At 41.1% G+C, this 20,044-nt stretch overlaps 2 protein-coding genes across 2 annotated transcripts; both read left to right on the plus strand.

The window, feature by feature from the left end:
• Positions 1-928: 928 nt before the first annotated feature.
• LOC127392552 (uncharacterized) lies at positions 929-19,878 on the plus strand. The gene is made up of 3 exons (XM_051636655.1): positions 929-935; positions 17,372-17,458; positions 17,618-19,878. The coding sequence occupies exon 3, from the start codon at positions 17,618-17,620 to the stop codon at positions 18,971-18,973; it is 1,356 nt and encodes a 451-aa protein (XP_051492615.1). The 5' UTR covers positions 929-935; positions 17,372-17,458; the 3' UTR covers positions 18,974-19,878.
• Positions 3,722-10,042, plus strand: LOC127392551 (uncharacterized). The gene is made up of 2 exons (XM_051636654.1): positions 3,722-5,871; positions 8,157-10,042. Exon 2 carries the CDS (start codon positions 8,218-8,220, stop codon positions 9,535-9,537), a length of 1,320 nt encoding a protein of 439 aa, XP_051492614.1. The 5' UTR covers positions 3,722-5,871; positions 8,157-8,217; the 3' UTR covers positions 9,538-10,042.
• Positions 19,879-20,044: the final 166 nt, after the last annotated feature.

A 20,044-nucleotide genomic window follows, 5' to 3' on the forward strand; every position in this document is an offset into this window, starting at 1 on the left:
GAAGCTTTGCAGGAGACTGAAGAGTTTTTTTTCATAATTTATCTGTGTTACATAAATTATTAATGAAATGTATCTTAATCTCAAAGGTATATTGTGGTCAAGCCTTCTGCAAATTTCTGTAATGGTAGGAGTTTTAGATCATGTATGTCAGCATTCCAGGGTGGTTCAGGTGTTACATCAAAAAACTATTGGACAAAAGCAGACCAGATACAGCAAAACGAGGCAAGAATGTACTATACAAGCAAAGCATTTGTGGGTATGATAATGGCTTTTAGTCAGGTTTATTTGCTTGAGCTTTCTGGTCTTTAGCATCCATATATCCATTCATATTTAAAGGTGTAAGGCACATATGTATACTGTGAGACAAAAATGTGGTCTGTAGCAAGCTTATGCTGTGCAGATTACAATTCCAATATCCATATATATTTTCTGGTTACATACATCCACACTGAGTCTTCACACATCGTAGTGTCTTGTATATTTTGCAGTTTATACCAGGACTTTAAACTGCTGGTTGCAGTTACTTGAAGTCTCTAACATGGTGTTGGAGGTTTTGTACCCTGTACATATTTATGGAAAGGAGAATGGCAGAATAAACAGAAATGCTCAGTAAACTTTCCATTTACACACCTTGGAAACTGGAAACTTATCAGTGTAGTTCAGGATGTTTTTAACATGTTCAAACATTCCTCTTTCTCTAGTTAATTAACAATCAACGTAGCCACTAAGGAAAGCTGTGCCAGGATAGAGGGACATGTCAGTACAAAGTCCAATTGGCAATGGCCTAGTTCCTTCTGCCAGTTATCTACATGAAGTCAGCCTTCTGCTGACTCTCACTCTACCTCCATCTTAGTAATCTCCTGATACCGTGATAGGAGCCAGGAGAAGAGACCTCCTTGGAATGGAGATTTCAGTGAAGAAGCTGGAATTCAAAGGTGAGTACAGAAGTTTGGAGTCACCTCCGTTGATGCAGCTCTGGTGTTGCGGTACAGTTCTGTGGAAGTAAATGTGAAGTCTTAAAAGAGAAAGACTTCATTTTTAGATTTTTTTTTTTAATTGTCATTGGTGTTAGTGGGCTTTTTGTTGTTTGGTTGGTTGGTTTTTAAGTAACTGGCATATATGATGACCATATATGTTGAGTTCTTGTAAAAAGGAAGTACCTTTTTAAAGCCTTCTGTCAGGGCCCTGTGCGACACTAATTGCCCTCATGGCCCTGAGCAGCCCCACCTGGACCCCCCACACCCCTGCTCATAGGCCCAGGAGCCCATTTAAGCTTAGCCTGGGCCCCTCAGCCCCTACTTGAGCTCTTCTGCAGGAGTCCTGGGCTGTGCTCCTGACACCCTGTGGATCCAGCCCCTGACTGGCAGACTGGCCTCCTGCCTTGTCCTCAGTTCTACCTTGTACTCCTGGACCTGCCCAGCGGCTGCTGGACCTGACCTGTGGGTTGGCTTCCCAGCTTGGCCTCAGACCTGCTGCATCCCATGGACTGGTCTGGATGGGGGATGAACCTGGCCATGGCCAGCCCTGCTTGCCTGACAAGTATGGAGAGGCTGGGGCCTGGTTGCTGAGAACCCCACCCGCAGCTGTCTTCTCTCCCTCAGCTACAGCTGCTCGTGGCTTGCAGAGCCACCAGCCCTTGCTGCCCTCCTGACACATTCTGTGTGGTTGTCTGTATGCTGAGAAATGGAGGCATCCATAGCTGCTCTGAGGAGGTAAAAAATGAGGAGGAAAGCAGAAGTGCGTGTTTCCCTCTGGCAATAATACTAAACACTTCTAAAACTGCACAGTGGCACAGGAGGATTTTGCACGAACTGTTGTGTACGGAGATGGGAATGAGGAAAGACTGGGCTGTTCTTATGTACAGGAAGAGGAAACAATGACAGAATGGTGAGAAGAGGTTGCTTAACTATCTGAAGTAGGTTGTTTAGCAAGAAAAATCATGCTCTTTTGTTTAAATAAAAGGCAAAAAGAAGATGAGAAAAAAATATGAGAATTAAGCTGGTGCCCAGACGTGTTACTTCATTCATCTTGATAGTTTCAAACCATACAAGTGTAAACCAATTTCATTTTTGATTCTGCCAAGGTCTGTTTCCTCTCTAGTTCATAGGTGTTGGTTGCAGTCACAAAAGGACAATATGCCACTAGTGTTATAAGCTCTGTTGTCATTTCTTCCTAAAAATCTATTAATACAAATAAATGAAACCTAAGAAGTGGTTTAAACAAAAGATTGTTTAAAACACAAAAGAGAAGATAAGACAGTGCCAAGTATTTAATTTCCTTTGAATTACAGAAATGCAAATTATTAGTGTAGAGAAATTGCTAAAATTGGTTTATCAGGAAAACACAGCTGGCAGCAAAATTTAACTGACAAAGTTCTGTTTAATCTTTCTTGTGCACAGAAAAGCCACAGACAGCTAGTTAAAATTGTCTTACTGCAGGTTTTTCTAGTTCTTACATTAAAACCAAGAGACTTCTTTATACGATTGGAGTATTGTGTCCAGTTCTGGGCCCCTCAGTTCAAGAAGGACAGGGAACTGCTTGAAAGAGTCCAGCGCAGAGCCACAAGGATGATTAAGGGAGTGGAACATCTCCCTTGTGAGGAAAGGCTGAGGGGGCTGGGTCTCTTTAGTTTGGAGAAAAGGAGACTGAGGGGAGAGCTCATCAATGTTTACAAATACGTAAAGGGTGAGTGTCAAGAAGATGGAGTTAAGCTTTTTTCAGTGAAGACCAGTGATAGGACAAGGGGTAATGGATGCAAATTGGAGCATAGGAGGTTTAAGGTGAATATCAGAAAAAAAATTTTTACTGTGAGAGTGACAGAGCCCTGGGACAGGCTGCCCAGAGAGGTTGTGGAGTCTCCTTCACTGGAGACATTCAAAACCCGCCTGGACGCCTTCCTGTGTGATGTACTCTAGGTGACCCTGCTCTGGCAGGGGGGTTGGACTAGATGATCTTTCGAGGTCCCTTCCAACCCCTAGGATTCTATGATTCTATGATTCTGTTATTCCAGTCAGGTAGCTACAGTGTTTACCTGCAAGTTCTCTAGAGTGTGTGTACATTGCAGTCTTTGCTACTGAAGCACTGAACAACCTGAACCTATGCAGGGATTAAAAAAGCAAGAGGAATGTACTGCTTTTAGGGTGGGGTCCCTCTTGACATTAGTTTGCTGGAAATTGTAATTAATATTAGATAGCTGTAGTATTAGTCACTCTAAACCTTAAGGAAAAAGAAATTAGAACTTTACCTAAAACTCCTATAACCTATGCATTTAGCAATAACCAGAAAAAAAAAAAGTTCATTTATTGGTGTGGTTATGAAAACTTTGGGTATTTCACAAATAAGAAATTCACAAATCCTGATAGTTTCTTAGTGACATTTATTGTTTATGCTGCTGAGCAGTAACAGCAAGCTGCATACAGAGACTTCAATGCAGGCCAAACAGTTCCAGTCCACCACTTCTTCCAGGAATCAGCAGTTTGGTTCCATCAACTCATAAGCTTACACAGGCTCACCACTAAAAACTCTCTATTCCCATCTGTGTGTCCAGCACCTGAACAACCTCTGGAACCAGAACGACAGCCTCGGCCCTACTGTGTATTGACTGGGATGTACTGCAGCTGCTATACAGGCTTCTCTCTCAGAAGCACCAAATAGCCCATCATGATATGCCACTTCCGTAACAATACCTGCTGTTATAACGATAGTATTCAAACAAAATTAGTTACTGGAAATGTTCTTCAATCTTTAAAAAACTTTTATAAAGAGAGGCATGACCCAGTTCTTTGAAATTGCTTTCTGAGAAGAGTCAGCTTCTTTTTTTGTGTTAATGAGATAAGCAAGTCATAAAAGCTTATGTGCTTGTTACTTACTCCCCTCCCTTGCCCACACCTGGCTTTTGAAGTGAAAGGCAAGCAGAAATTCTAAATCCTTTTAGAAATAACTCCAGTAAAGACTTAGAACATGGAATGCTTTGGTTTGGAAGGGACTGTTAAAGGCCATCTCCTTCAAGCCCCCTGCAGTCAGCAGGGACATCTTCAACCAGATCAGGTTGCTCAGAGCCCCGTCCAACATGACCTTGAGAGTTTCCAGGGATGGAGCTTCTACCACCTGGCTGGGAGACCCGTGCCAGTGTTTTGCCACCTTCAGCATAAAAAACGTCTTCCTTCTGTCTAGTCTGAATCTGCCCTCTTCTAGTTTGAAACCATCACCCCTTGTCCTGTCACTGCAGGCCCTGTTAAAAAGTCTGTCCCCACCCTTCTTATAGGCCCCCTTTAAGGACTGAAAGGCTGCAGTGAGGTCTCCCCAGGGCCTTCTCTTCTCCAGGCTGGACAACCCCAACTTTCAGCCTTTCCTCGTAGGAGAGTGTTCCATCCCCCGATCATTTTTGTGGCCTCCTCTGCACCTGCTCCAACAGGTCCACATCTTCCCGGTGCTGAGGACTCCAGGGCTGGACACCAGGCTCCAGGTGGGGTCTCGTGAGAGTGGAGTAGAGGAGCAGAAGCCCCTCCCTTGACCTGCTGGTCACTCTTTCTTCGATGCAGCCCAGGACATCATGGTTGGCTTTCTGGGCCACAAGTGCCCACTGCCAGTTCGTGTCCAGCTTTTCATCCACCAGTGCCCCCAAGTCCTTCTCCCCAGGGCTGCTCTCAATCCCTTCATCCCGTCAGCCTGTGTTGATACCTGTAAGGAGCAGCCTAGGCTCCTCAGCCTGGCATTGAGTCCTGTTTCCCCAGTGCTACCTCTATTGGCCAAAGGTGGCTCCTAAGGACTCTTACATGCTCGATTGATTGTTACATGAGAGTTACTTTGGCATTTCATATCTTACCAGCAAGGAAGAGTTTTGTCCCATACATAGAGTCATCTTGTTTCTGGTGTTCCTGCTCCCAGACAGCTTATCTCATTCTTGCCCTCCATGCTAAATTATTCCTGAGTCATGAATTACCATTGCTGAGTAGTTAACAATTTTAATTTCCCCTTCAAAATATACCAGTTCTAACCAGGACACTTCTGCAATCTCCCTTTTCCCCTCTTAAGACAGCTGAAGAGGTGTATCCAGAGAAAAGAATAGTTATTTAAAATAAAAATTTCAAGCACTGCAGTCCTATTAGATTTCACTGTCTAAATTGCTAATAAAGCAGGCAAATCCAATTTACCACCTAAACCCAAATTGTTCTATTCTTCTGCATGTCTCCTAGTCTACACCTCCCATTTAAGTTAGTGTTTATGTTAGCTATTAACACAGCTCCACTGGCCAATCAAGTATTGACTCAAGTTATATCCACCTACTATTCCAGATACCTGCTGTGGTAGATTAAAAGTTGATGTAATTAAATATTGGTCTCACAACTGTGCACACAATTGCTGTGTTGATTTTGTGTCATTAAAAAGATTCTTGACAGAGGACGAAGCTTACCTGAAAGCTCCTCTGAAAAACACAATGGACTATTTAAGATTAGACTTAGTAAACTCATTAGGTTACTGTTGATCTAATGGGAAGTATTTAAATCCTGATCTAGATATATCTCCAAGAACATGCACATAGCACTTAAGTAGAGGAGAATTATCATCTCTCATTCTCCCTGTTAACAAATATAACTGCTTAGAGGCAGAGAAGCATCAATTGAAGAATGTGTCATTCAATTAAGTCAAATTTGTTTATCTGAGAAAATGAAACACAAAAAGCAAGCCGACTTGCCATACAGGAAGCTAACCAGGTCACGGGATTTCCCACAGACGGTCAAAAGTACTAGTATAAGTGCAGAGGAAGCAGATGTTGGGGAGCAAGAAAGGTTGCAAGGTCTCTCAGTGCGAGAATAAGGCAGAATTGGAGCACTGGAAAGCATGAAGTGCTAGACAAAGAGGCTTGAAACTGTGAGTAAATACACTATTGCTCGATTCCTCTTAGGCTCAGGAGGGCACGGGTTTGCGCGTTCTGATGAAATATCAAAACTGCACATAAAGAACATGGACTCCATTATTTTTCCCTTTGCGTAACAACTGAAAAATGCTGAGGTGTTGTCTAACTATTCCAGGAAAGTGGGTGACAGCAATTTATAAAGCTTCACTTAAACAGTTGTTAAAAGGAAGGCTCTTATTGTTTTTTGTGAATGAGTTTCTTGGACTTTGTTTATGTAACATAAAATGTCGTCTTCGAGTTACTTCTCTGTCCCGCAAGTGGTATTAACTTAGGCAGAAAAGGTCCAGAGTTGCTAACGTATTTTAAACCATTCTTTTAAAGCGGAGTGATATTTTTCAGTTTCAGAGCACACAAAATGCAGTCTTTCTAACAGAGACTGTACTGGTATCAAACACGGTGAAGCAGGGGTCATTTGCTCAAGACTGAAACGTCATCTGACATGATACAAGCCTTTCTCAATATATGTTCATTTGAACAAGGGGCAGTACAAAGCAGTACAATAAGTACCTCTTAATGACTCCACGTACGTAATCCTTTTTCAGAATGACTGTGTGTATTTCTGGTGAGAACATATTGCTCTGACAACAGTTGAGATGCTGCATTTTTTATAATTATACTATCTCGGCTAGAAAAAGAGAAACCTAGCATTTTTACTCACCTCATTCAGTGGACATCAGCTAATGGTTGCAGCCTGTGGATTCCAAAGGAGGTTGGCACTAACTTGAATCCAAAATCATATTTCATATTTAGGAACTGATGCAATTCCTTTCTTGGAAAATGCACACATAAACTAATCTCCCTTTGAGCAGGTCAAGATAAAAGATAGGATGAAGGTTAGCAACCACTGAAGGCTTCCAGAAACTAAACAATTCTTTGAGGAGAATACAGCAGGCTTTTTAAACAGGTTGTGTAGATCTCTATGCATCTCTATAGTTTTTATAGTCTTACTTATGTAAAAAGGGGCTTGCTTGTTTCTTTACTGTCTGTCTGTAAAGGTTTACCCACAGTCACCATTCATATTCTAAGTGGCCTTTAGTTTCTAATAAGAATGCTAATTTACTTTTTCTAGATCAAGTGGCTAATAATGCTTTTGGCATGCTAAAACTACTCATTTTCCTTAGTCTAAAAATAAGTGATTAGGACAAATTTACATTGCCCAAATTGGGTAATGTATGCATGCAGAATTTCTGAAAAGGTATCAGAAGTTTGTTTGCACATAGTTAATAATGAACAAAAGATTGTTTCACCCAGGAGACACCTGAGAGGCAATTTGAGTAAACTTCCTGCTTTGTGTAAGATGGCACGTAAAGCTAAGATGGAGACTTTTGTGCAGAGGACTATACAGGAACTGCTGTCTTTTTACATTGGCTAGAAAGAAGTGGTGTTTAAAAGGAAGAGGGGGTAAAGTACACGGCATAAGTAGATTATAACATTAGGTCTTATTGTAGGAAGAGACTACTAGTTTTCTAGTATTTTTTGAATCTTAGAAATGCAATTTTCATGTAAATTTCCCAAGCCTAATTTAATGGGAAATTTTTAAGGCTTAATGCTGCCTGATGTAAGACTGATTTGAAAACATATCACCGGAACAGTGATTTTTGCATTTAACATCTGTATCAAAAAGGAAAAAACCCAGACTTGGATGCTATCTTTCTGTAAATAAGTGTGACAGACATTAATGATGAGGAACTTCATTGGTGCTTTGTTTCATCTCACCCTGTTGTAAATTTTTCCTATCTCTCATGCAGTAATTCATCCTCCCTGGCACTCTCTGATTTTCTCTACCTTCCTTAGACACTTTGTTGTTCTCTTGAATGGGAAGACTGGACCCATAAACTACTTTTACAACTTCTCTGAAGCTTCTGTCCTCTGTCCTTGTTACATGTCTCTTGTTCTGCAGACTACTCCCATCTCTGTGAAGAATTCTGTTGATTTCATCCAAGATAAAACTGAAAAAATCCCCTCAAGGGGATACAAATTACACTATATTGCCATCAGTGTATACCAGAACAGCTGGAACAGTTGCACTGGGCCCAACAGTAGTAAAATATTAGAAAGTTTGGAATGAGGAGATACAAGAGAATCTCCTGATTTTTTCCAAACCTGTATGAAACGTAAAGTCTTCATGCTAAAGTCTGATGTATCAAAACAGTAACTATGGTGTTTAAAATAATACACGTAAAATGTTATTTTGCTAATCACTGACAGTGTGCATTTATGTGTGTTTGTTTTGTTTTAGAGAAAGTGAATAGAAGACTGTGTGTAAGGCTCTGTTAAATTCCAAATTGTGAAATTCTGCAATGGTACACTGTGGAAAAAAACATACTTGTGCTGTTGTTACGTGTATTCTTATTTTTGCAAGCATTTTAATCTGCTCCTGGAGAGATCCTCACTTACAGAGTAACGTAACCAGAAAAATCTTCCCTCAGGCAAAAGCTTTCGGTCCAGCAGATCAGCTTTGTAGGGGAAAACCTGCTCAAAATGTAATAACACCATTAAAAGATAACAGAACTTTTATTATCTCCCCCTACTTTGATGACCGAGAAAGCAGAGTCACTCGTGTGATTGGGATTGTTCACCATGAAGATGTAAAACAACTATACTGCTGGTTCTGCTGCCAGCCCAATGGAAAGATACATGTATCAAAAGCAAAGATTGATGTTCACGCAGATAGATTTGGTTTCCCGTACGGTGCAGCTGATATAGTGTGTTTGGAACCCGAAAACTGTGATCCAACACATGTATCAATTAATCAGTCTCCACATGGAAATATTGACCAGCTGCCAAGGTTTGAAATAAAAAACCGCAAGGCTGAGACCTTTTCTGTTGACTTCACTGTATGCATCTCTGCTATGTTTGGAAATTACAACAACGTTCTGCAGTTTATACAGAGTGTGGAAATGTACAAGATTCTTGGGGTACAGAAAGTGGTGATCTATAAGAACAACTGCAGCCACCTGATGGAGAAAGTCTTGAACTTTTATATGGAAGAAGGAACTGTAGAGATAATTCCCTGGCCAATAAACTCACACCTCAAGGTTTCTTCTAAATGGCATTTTTCTATGGATGCAAAAGACATTGGCTACTATGGACAAATCACAGCTCTAAATGACTGTGTATACCGTAACATGCAGAGGAGCAAGTTTGTGGTTCTTAATGATGCTGATGAAATAATCCTTCCCCTTAAGCACCCAGACTGGAAAACAATGATGAACAGTCTTCAGGAGCAAAACCCAGGAACTGGCATTTTCCTCTTTGAGAACCATATCTTCCCAGAAACTGTATCTACTGACGAGTTCAACATTTCATCCTGGAATACAGTGCCAGGTGTTAACATACTACGGCATGTTTACAGAGAGCCTGATAGGAAAGAGGTTTTCAATCCCAGGAAAATGATAATTGATCCACGAAAGGTGATTCAAACCTCAGTCCACTCTGTCCTTCATGCTTATGGGAACAGTGTGAATGTTCCCATGGATGTTGCTCTCATTTATCATTGTCGGGTGCCCCTTCAAGGTAACCTTCCCAGAGAATCTCTCATCAGGGATACAACGCTGTGGAGATACAACTCATCATTAATCATGAATGTTAATAAGGTGCTGTATCAAACCATACTGTAAGCTTAAAAGTGAAACCTCAGTTATGAGGAGGGAAAGTGGAGAGCTACCCATAGCGTGGGACAGCAGAGGATGTAATTTAATGATCATAGTGAAATCACTTCCACATGAAGTTTACGTCTTACAGAGATTTAGGAGAACAGCCTTTTCATGTGCTGTACAAAGGTAAATCCATTTGATTTGTGGACTGAAGGTATTCAGGGAAAGATTTTCAAAGCTGAAAAAATTATTTGATCTAAGAAGTCTGGTTGAGGGCTCTGTCCAATGATTTTGAGATGTTTGCACATGGTTTGAAAAGCCTGATGATGTCATCATATGTCTTTGCAGGAAAATGGTGTGAGGTAACTCTTTTCAGGGATATCCATTTTGAGATACATCTTTGGCTCTTAAAGTTAACTGTGTTGGGTTTTCTACAATTTGAAGTTTAATAATGAAATTTAATGGTGTCACAATAGGCATTTAATGCTATGCTGTCCCAAAAATAAATTCACTGTATTTTTTAAGATCATCCGTTATTCACAGGAATTAAGGTCTGTAATTTACAGCCTTCACCACTAGAAAACATTCCACCATAAACTCGTAGGAATGCAGCACTATATTTTGCTTTAGAAATTCTCCAACTAGCAGTTGCTGTCTCTGAAAAGTAAAAGTGCTGGTGCAAGCAACAGGATTTTATCACTATATAATAATCACTTTTTTTAATTATTTTTTTATTATTTGCACTTTGAAAATGCAATGGCTTGCTGGCGTTTGTCCATTTTACACAAGTTAATCCACAATTACACATTGGGATTCATTCCAGAGACCTCCTCGGCCGAGCTAGCGAACTACGCTGGTCTCTCCGCGCTTCTGCTGCCGCTGCCCGGCGCTCCCGCAGCCGCCAGAAGGCTGCTCCAGCCCGCCGGACACGCTCGCCCCAGCGCCCCGCACCGGCCCCACCTCCCCGTCCCGCGCGAGACTTTCCCGAGAAGTGCCCTGGGGCCGGTGACCGGCGGGAACGGCCGCAAGTCGCGCGGAGGGGCCAGAGGCGCCGGCCGGGCCGCGCCGCGGGCTGTGCGGGAGCGGCCGGAGCGGGGGGCGCCGCTCGCTGGGGCCGCGCTCTGGCAGAGTCGCTGCCTGGCGGCCCTCGGCGGCCGCTGCTGCCGGTGCCGTGCGAAGCCGCCTGCCTGGGGCGGCACCGGAACGGCCCGGGGCACCCCCGGGAGCCAGCGGTGCGCGGGTGCGTGCGACCGGCTCCGCGCGGACCCACACGGTGAAACCTCCCGGCGCGGGCGGGCCCCGCCGGCCTCTCCGGGCGGCAGAATGGAGCGTCCGCGGGCCCTGCCGGGGCGGGCTGCGGGCTGGCTCCGGCGCGGAGCGGGGCGGAGCGGGGCGGGCTGCGGGCTGGCTCCGGCGCGGAGCGGGGCGGGCTGCGGGCTGGCTCCGGGGCGGCGCCGGGACAGGCGGGGCGAGGGGGCGGGTGGCTGGGGGAGCAGGGAGGGACGCATCGTCGGATACGGCTCCTGCTCAGGACCCTGTAACGGGCATCACTTGCAGAAGAGGCTCGACAGGCGCTGGATTTTACTTCCATGCAAGGAATAGGAAATAAGATGGTGGTCACTTTTCATTATTGGTGCTAACCGCTTAACGGTGTGTCAAAGGTATATGTTTATTGTATGACTGAATTGTTTGAAGCCTTTTAGATTTAAGAATGCGTAACTCCTCGAAAGAGTGATTTCAGCGTGTTCTGTGGGTTAACCGTGTGTGCCGTGCCCGTGCCGGCATGGCACAGGTTCACGCCTCGGACACGCTGTGGCGGGAAAGCCGCGGGGCTGGCCCAGCCGCTCCTGCGCCAGCAGCTGAGAAATGCTGCTAGGAGTTTCGTCGAGACTGTTTCTGTTCTGCTCCTTTTTGCCAGCTGTGTTTTTGTATGTTGTGGGGGTTTTGAGTAAAGTGTTATTTTGTTGAAACCTGCTGCGGGTGTCTGTGGTCCCTCCCGCTGCGCAGAGAACCAGAACACGCTTCCGCAGCCGCGGGCGGGGCCGCAGCGCTGCTCGCTCTCCCTCCGTCTCACGGTGGGATGGTGAAGAGAATCAGGCGAAAGTGAGAAAATTAATGGCTTGAAATAAAGTTAATTTAAGAGATAATGCTGCGTGCACAAGCAAAGCAAAATAAGGAATTCATTCACTACATCCCATCAGCAGGGAGGTTTTTAGCCATTTGTACAAAGGCAGAGCTTCATCACATGTAATGGTGTCTTGGGAAGACAAGTGTCAGGGAACAGGTTGCCCAAGGAAGTTGTGGATGTCCCATCCCTGGCAGTGTTCAAGGCCTCATTGGATGGAGCACTGAGCAACTTGATCCAGTGGGAGGTGTCCCTGCCCATGCAGAGGGTTGGATCTAGATGATCTTTAAGGTCTCTTCCAATCCAAACCATTCTGTGATTCTGTGATAATGCTATGTCTCCCCCTTCCTTCTTCTTCCCTGAGCTGTTACTGCTGAGCACAGTGTCATGCGGTATGGGATAGGCCTTTGGTCAGTTTGGTTCAGCAGTCCTGGCCGTATCCACTGCGAACTTCTTGTGCCACCTTCCCTACTCGTGGGACGGGAAGGGCGCGAGCAGCATAAGAAAAAGAGAGAGCCTTCACACTGTGTAAGAACTAGTCAGAACATCACTGTGGTTTAGCTCTGTTGTGGTCACAAATCCAAAACAGAGCACCCTAGGAGATGTTATGATTTATCCCAGCTAGAACAAGTGCAATGTGAAAGACAAAAGGTTGAAATAACAGACTTGAGTGTTGTAATGCAATCTTTATTTTGCCTGATGTATTTCTTTTCAAATGACACAAATTCTAACTGTTTACAATAGGGGAAATTTGACTTAGGGATGTACAGTGGATTATAATGGAAAAGTTTATAAGTGTACAGGGAAATGTGTGGTTTGTCGGTTCTAATGGCACAAATTTTGTATATGGCAGCACTGTATATTGCTCTGAATTATGTTCTTCCTAGTTAGAAGAGAAATGACCAGTGTAGGTTTTTTAGAGCAGTAGTTTACAATAGTGGAATAACACTACCCTCAGTTTAATCCTTCAAACAATATGCTTCTGACTTTGGATCCTATAAGAGAGGAAGGACACTGCTGCTTCATAGAATCTTTCTGAAAAATATAGGCTTTTTTAAAAGATTAACAACAGACAATCTAGATGATAAAGGATTGTTAGTCTTTGGAATTTTTATTTTTATTTGAACATCAGTGGATTGTGTTGTTGCTTTTGGTGAAAACTATGAAGCAGAGGATGGAGAATGTTTCCAAAACTGATAAATTAATAAGGCTATTTGTTAGTAGTGTCTTTGTAGTTAGACCCTGGGTAAACCAAGCATTAGGATGTTTTTTGTTCCTGAACTACTGAATGGAATACTGCATATTAGCAACTGAAATGTTGCAGTCACATCTTGTCAGTTGCCCCCATCTTCACCCTAGATCAGAATATAAAGTAATAAGTTGAGAATTAGAAAAAATTAAGCTCAATGTAGACATTGTGAAGATACTGAAATGAGCAGCGTAAAAGGTCTTCAGCTGTCTAAAAGCAAAGAAAACAAAGTACAAAGGAGGGCTACAATGTAGAGAACATATGGGGGAGATTAATAATGATCTAGGAATGTCTCTTGAACTAAATTAGCATTTTGTGCCACACTTTAGTAGGGACAGTGCTAATTGTGGAGAGTTAAGAGATTATGGAAAATAAGGTGTGAAAATAGAAGTTGTACAGCAAAGATTAAAACAACATTCCACTTGGAAGGTGATACTGAATGATTTCCATTCCAAAAATCTAAGAAGATAGACAAGCTGTTGAAGAACCTACTTGGTTTAATGGCTGTTGAACGTGCGTGTTTTGGGCATAGTGGTACAGTGTGGCAAAACAAAGCATGAGCAGTTCCTTGGTTTAGGAAGGGGGAAAAAAAGATTATGTAAGTATACAGTTTTGTAAGTGTAGTCTTGATCATATTCAGGATTTTAGAGTAGATTTTAGAAGGACTGTGACAAAATAAATGAGAAATGTGATTAATTTGAGCAACCTGATGTAGTGAAAGATGTCCCTGCCCACAGCGAGGAGGTTGGAATTAGATGATCTTTGAAGGTCCTGTCCAACCCAAACCATTCAATGATTCTTGATTGCAACTGGGACAAGAGCTCTGTATTATGACCTTGATGCAGAAGAAAACACATTGTGTAACTTCAGCTGGCTGAAAGACTGGGTAGATTAATTAATCTTGCACTGATGGCAGGCTCAGATGTATCTGTGCAATGTGACACATCTGCAAAAAATAAAATCCTAGTATATGTTAGGAAATTTCCAACAGTGATGAGGATTTACGACAGTCATATACAAATGGACAATGAAGAGAGATTTCTGGTCTGTTGTGCTACTAGGCCTGTGTGAAACTGGGCCAACTGCACAGTTAGGTGGTGGTCAGGGAAGTGTTTCTTAGAAGACAGTGTTAGAACAGCCTGTCTTTTTAAATGAAAAAGTTATAAATATGAAGACTAGGAAGTGATAAGACTGCAGCCCATAAATGCAATAGGAAGGAAGAAAGGTTCTTTACTGCTACAGGGAATCCTGAAAACTGGTGCAAAGTAGCCATTGATACCGTTAGCTCAATATTAAAGCAAATCTGCATGATTTGTATCATGTTCTACTTGAATAGTAATTGGCATTAAAAGACACAACACCTCAATGAATTATTGTTGTTATTATAAAATAAACTCTCTTAAATATGCTGGAAACATTTTTTAAATCAAAATTTGTCCTCTCTATAGTAAGGAAATACAAATGTTCCTAATTAATCTGACTTTATATACTTCATGACTGTATAGCTGTGTGGTTAATTTTAGGGGATCAAGAGTCAGGGGTCACATGTTGGGAAAACCATGAATTTCACACTTCAAGTAATTACATATTTCTTTAAGATTCTGTGGTTTTGTGTCTTGAGTTCTGTATTTTGCTCTTTTTTTTTTTTTTTCTGCTAGAACCTGCTGTTGTTTCACATCTCACTTGCAGTTCCTCATCAGAATCTGTGTTTACCTATTTTAATGAGGCCTATAGTATGTTGCTAAAAAAAGAAATACTGATATACACATATAGGGTATTTTTCTAGTTTAAGTATGCATGTGAACTTCAGATAACATCACCATGCAGGATTAATTTCCAAAAGGAAACATAAGTAGCCTTAAAAAAAGAAATCACCTGAGCACCTAGGTTTGATTTGCTTCAACAGCTCTACACTCAAGTCTGTAATTTAAATGAAGTTATTGGGAGGTGACTATATGCTTTGCTCAAGAGAAGGAAAACTTGTTTTTCTAGTAGGTGTGGCTGGTGGTACAGGCATTAGAGAACACGAGCCATCTCTAATAAGGTGTGTCGGCAAGTGTCTTACGTATCATACCAAAATTTTATTCCTCAGTATTGTTCTGTATTGAACATTTATTGCAGTTAATCTTTAAAATACTTATAATTTTTATCTGGTTAGAAGAAACGATTTGTAGATTATACCTGAGCGAAGAATAACTGGAGGACTGAGCAAGACTTCACTCAGGTATCTGCTTTAAAAGGTACTTTTTCCTTTCAGATGTTAACTGTTCAAAACACAGTTGAAAATATTTAGGTTTTTATTGCTGGTTGCTAGCAAAAGCAGAAGAAATAACAGGTAATAAATTAATTGTATTATTTAATGTTGACGTGTTTTTATATTTCTTTATTAAAAAAAAGATTTATTCTGTAAGTCTGAAGAGTATTTTAAGTCATAAATAGGTAAGACAGATAAAAATGGTAAATATGACCTAAGCTATGTTGCAAGAAGTAGCAACCTGGGAATAAGAATGCTCAAGGTAAACTTTTGTCTGACTGTAGAATGTTTAATAAAAAGACTTAAAAATTCTCCAGAAAGTTGTATGACAGTAGCAGGCTCTTACAAAGCATTTGCAGTTCTGCTCTAAATTGTAAGCACTTCGGGGAGGGACTTTCCATTTCAGAGAGCAGTCAGTGCTGTCTGCCACTGCTGTTCTGCTTTGGGCCTCAGGTGAGACTTTTGGTGCTCTGTGACTGCCCTAGTATGTAAAGCAATTTCTTGGTAGCTAGGAAAAGCTCCTATAAAACATATCTGCCTTGGCAAATTGAGAGTTTAAGGGGTATGTTGTGACTACAGTTTTTCCTACTTTGCTTAGCAGGAGAGAGCAATTGTGAAAATATTGTACATTATTCTGAAGGCGTGGGCAATTGTTTTTTTTGCCTAAGCTCAGTTGAGATTCAGAAGCTAGATTGCTGTATTCAGAAGCTAGATTTTACTGGTTGTAAGTAATTAAGTAAACACAGTAAGCACTGTGTTTAAGCAGAAAACCAGACCCTAGGGGAATTTTTCAAGCCAAGCAATGAAGTTGCAAGTGAATTTAAGCACTTCCAAAGTTACGAAACTGCTGAGTATGATACCAGGATCAAAACTAAGGATTTAGGTTCTTGGTGGTTTTGTATATTTCTCACTTTTATTTGAAAAATGCTGGTTTTCTGTGCCATCACAAAAGTCTTGAGATAAAGATTCTCATAATAGCTTTACACAATGTGTGAAATGCAAAAAAAGAGTATGAATATTAGATTTAATGATTATTTTAGAATAGACTGAGTAATATGCTTTGGAAAAATATTGTTAGATATTTGGTATGTGCATACTCTCTGAAGACACTTTGATTACTAAGTACTTCTGCAAGTGATTTTATTAAGAGTCTTGAGAAGTAAATGAAGGATGAGAAATACAAGAATCTTCCAACATTTGCTACACCCATGACATTGCTACCTGTTGTAGCTATAAAATAGATACGTAGAAATCTGGGTCTTTTAGTGGTGTTTTTCCTCAGCAGCTGGCTTTATGCAGCAGTGACGTGCCTACTAGAAGCATTTTCTTCATCTTGTGCAATCAAATCAGTTTACCCCACACTTCTTACTACCAGTTCAGTTTTCTGATCTAACATGAATTTAATTAATTTGGGGCACTTGTCTTCCAAGAACCTCTGTGGTACAGGCAGGCCTTTGAAGAGACTTACTGTCACCTTACTGCTCATGGATCATATCTGGATGCCTGAAGATTAATTTGTAGAGGCTGTGATCTGAGCTCCACTTGTAGAGATCGGTGTTTGAGAGTGGCGTGAGCTGCCTGTAAGGCGTTAACACCTGAGAGCATGTGAGTGCTGCTGAAGACTTTGGTCATCCAGGTGCTCAGGGGTGTTGATCTGTTCCTGCAAGGGCAAAAGTTCCAAACAATGCCAGGAGCTGAGTCAGCATTGATGCAGTGGGAGGAGGCGCAGATCTCTAGCAAGCATATGAGGCAACCTTCCCTACAAGCCCTGCCTTGTACAGTGCTAACTTGGGTAGAGCTGGTAGCTCAGAATAACCTATATACCCCCATATATTTAATCAGTCTTCTGCTGAATTGTATTAATTCTCCATCCTCTGTATTTTTTGTGTTGTCTGTGTTGAACTGCAAGTTACAGAATTTGCATGTTAGAGATTGTATCTGAACCATCATGTGCAATCCCCAGTTGCCATGTTTTTTATGGACTTGGTGAATCCTATGTACATTTGATTTATATGCCTGCCCTTAACTTGTCAGTGGGAAGACTGGTTGAGGTTTTTTTGTGTATAATTTACATATGCACCGAGTAGAGGGGGAAGAAAATCAGCACTTCTCTTTTGCTTTAAAAATTGCTGCCTATTTAATTGGATATTCTAAAATTTGGGTTATAGAAAATAATGAATAATGGCTTCTTGTTCTCCTATATATAGATCTCTATCATATTCTTCTGCAGAACCAACCATGTACAGAAACTGTTCCACACCTATGCCACGTAGAGGCATTCAGAGTGTTGCATACAGTATGGTCCGTCCCGCTAAAGGTGTGTTCTGGGAGTGATTTTTTGTAAAAGCACAGTAGCTGGGTCTCTTATTAAGTCAGTGCACACTGATAGAAATCTGTCCCCTGTCTTGTTTGTGAAATTCTTGAGCAATGATAATTAGTCAATATTATCTCATACTATGTATTTTCTTTTCTGCAGATGTGGCAGCATAAAGTGCAAGAACAAAGAAATTTGCATCCACATTTAGATACATTCAAAATGTTGTGTGGTGGAAAAAAATCTTACTTTGCTGCTGCTGTGTGCATTTTTACTCTAACCTCAATGGTCACAATTTCTTATCTTAGGTTACAGAGACTTTCTCACCTGCCAAAAATAATTCAAGAAAGTAGCAGATGTAGAGGTAAAATTACCAATAGCACGATAACACCGTTAAAAGATAACAGAACTTTTATTATCTCCCCCTACTTTGATGACCGAGAAAGCAGAGTCACTCGTGTGATTGGGATTGTTCACCATGAAGATGTAAAACAACTATACTGCTGGTTCTGCTGCCAGCCCAATGGAAAGATATATGTATCAAAAGCAAAGATTGATGTTCACGCAGATAGATTTGGTTTCCCGTACGGTGCAGCTGATATAGTGTGTTTGGAACCCGAAAACTGTGATCCAACACATGTATCAATTAATCAGTCTCCACATGGAAATATTGACCAGCTGCCAAGGTTTGAAATAAAAAACCGCAAGGCTGAGACCTTTTCTGTTGACTTCACTGTATGCATCTCTGCTATGTTTGGAAATTACAACAACGTTCTGCAGTTTATACAGAGTGTGGAAATGTACAAGATTCTTGGGGTACAGAAAGTGGTGATCTATAAGAACAACTGCAGCCACCTGATGGAGAAAGTCTTGAACTTTTATATGGAAGAAGGAACTGTAGAGATAATTCCCTGGCCAATAAACTCACACCTCAAGGTTTCTTCTAATTGGCACTTTTCTATGGATGCAAAAGACATTGGCTACTATGGACAAATCACAGCTCTAAATGACTGTGTATACCGTAACATGCAGAGGAGCAAGTTTGTGGTTCTTAATGATGCTGATGAAATAATCCTTCCCCTTAAGCACCCAGACTGGAAAACAATGATGAACAGTCTTCAGGAGCAAAACCCAGGGACTGGCATTTTCCTCTTTGAGAACCATATCTTCCCAGAAACTGTATCTACTGACGAGTTCAACATTTCATCCTGGAATACAGTGCCAGGTGTTAACATACTACGGCATGTTCACAGAGAGCCTGATAGGAAAGATGTAATCAATCCCAGGAAAATGATAATTGATCCACGAAAGGTGATTCAAACCTCAGTCCACTCTGTCCTTCATGCTTATGGGAACAGTGTGAATGTTCCCATGGATGTTGCTCTCATTTATCATTGTCGGGTGCCCCTTCAAGGTAACCTTCCCAGAGAATCTCTCATCAGGGATACAACGCTGTGGAGATACAACTCATCATTAATCATGAATGTTAATAAGGTGCTGTATCAAACCATACTGTAAGCTTAAAAGTGAAACCTCAGTTATGAGGAGGGAAAGTGGAGAGCTACCCATAGCGTGGGACAGCAGAGGATGTAATTTAATGATCATAGTGAAATCACTTCCACATGAAGTTTACGTCTTACAGAGACTTAGGAGAACAGCCTTTTCATGTGCTGTACAAAGGTAAATCCATTTGATTTGTGGACTGTTTGATGCTACCTTGTAATAGTCCATAGTAACACTTAAGAGGTGGATTCCTCAGGTAAAATTGCTATTGCAATTTTGTAAGCTGGGAGAGATAGAAGACAGCTCTTTTAGATGCTTGTAACTTTGAAAGATCATTACTCAAGGCTTAGGAAGTGACCATACCGACATTAGAAATTTAATGTACCGATTTCCAGCTTTCTCACTTTTTCTTTTCCCATCTTCATATATGTTTTATCTAGTACAATGAATCTGTAAACTACTCGAAGAAGGAATTAATTTGGTTTTGGTTATTTGTGTCTCTGAAGTACTTGGTGGATAAAAAAAAATACAGCTGTGCTTAGTGGTGCATATTAAAAGATGGCTTGGGACAGCATATCCAAGATGAAGACCTGCATTGGCATGAACACTGTAATTCATTATTATCAGGGATGCAGGATAAGAGAACACACCAGCTGTAGCACTGGAACTGTCACTTTTTAGTTATTTCTTAAGGGAAAGGGGAATTTGTAGCAGAGCCATGAGTCATTTAATGATATAAAGGATCAATATAGATGGTATTACCTCTTCTGGAAAATGTAAAATGAGTTTGTTTTCAATTTAAAAAAATAAAGCAGTATTTCTCAACTGATTCAAATAATGCAAAAGTCTATAGACAGTTTTCAACTTATGTACAAAAAAATAAAACTACTGTCATTTGTATTAAAGGTAACATTGCTTAATTATTGCAGTTTGTATGTCACTGGGTATAAAATTTTTATGCACCAAGTAGAGTAAAATGTAAATCAATGCACGGTGAAAGTAATTGAACTAAATCTACCAGTTTCAGTTGTAAAAAAAAATGAATGCCTTATATTTTTGAAACGTTGTTTGTTAAAGTGGTGATGT

Source organism: Apus apus, chromosome 19, assembly GCF_020740795.1.
Source record: "Apus apus isolate bApuApu2 chromosome 19, bApuApu2.pri.cur, whole genome shotgun sequence".
Classification (NCBI taxonomy): domain Eukaryota; kingdom Metazoa; phylum Chordata; class Aves; order Apodiformes; family Apodidae; genus Apus; species Apus apus.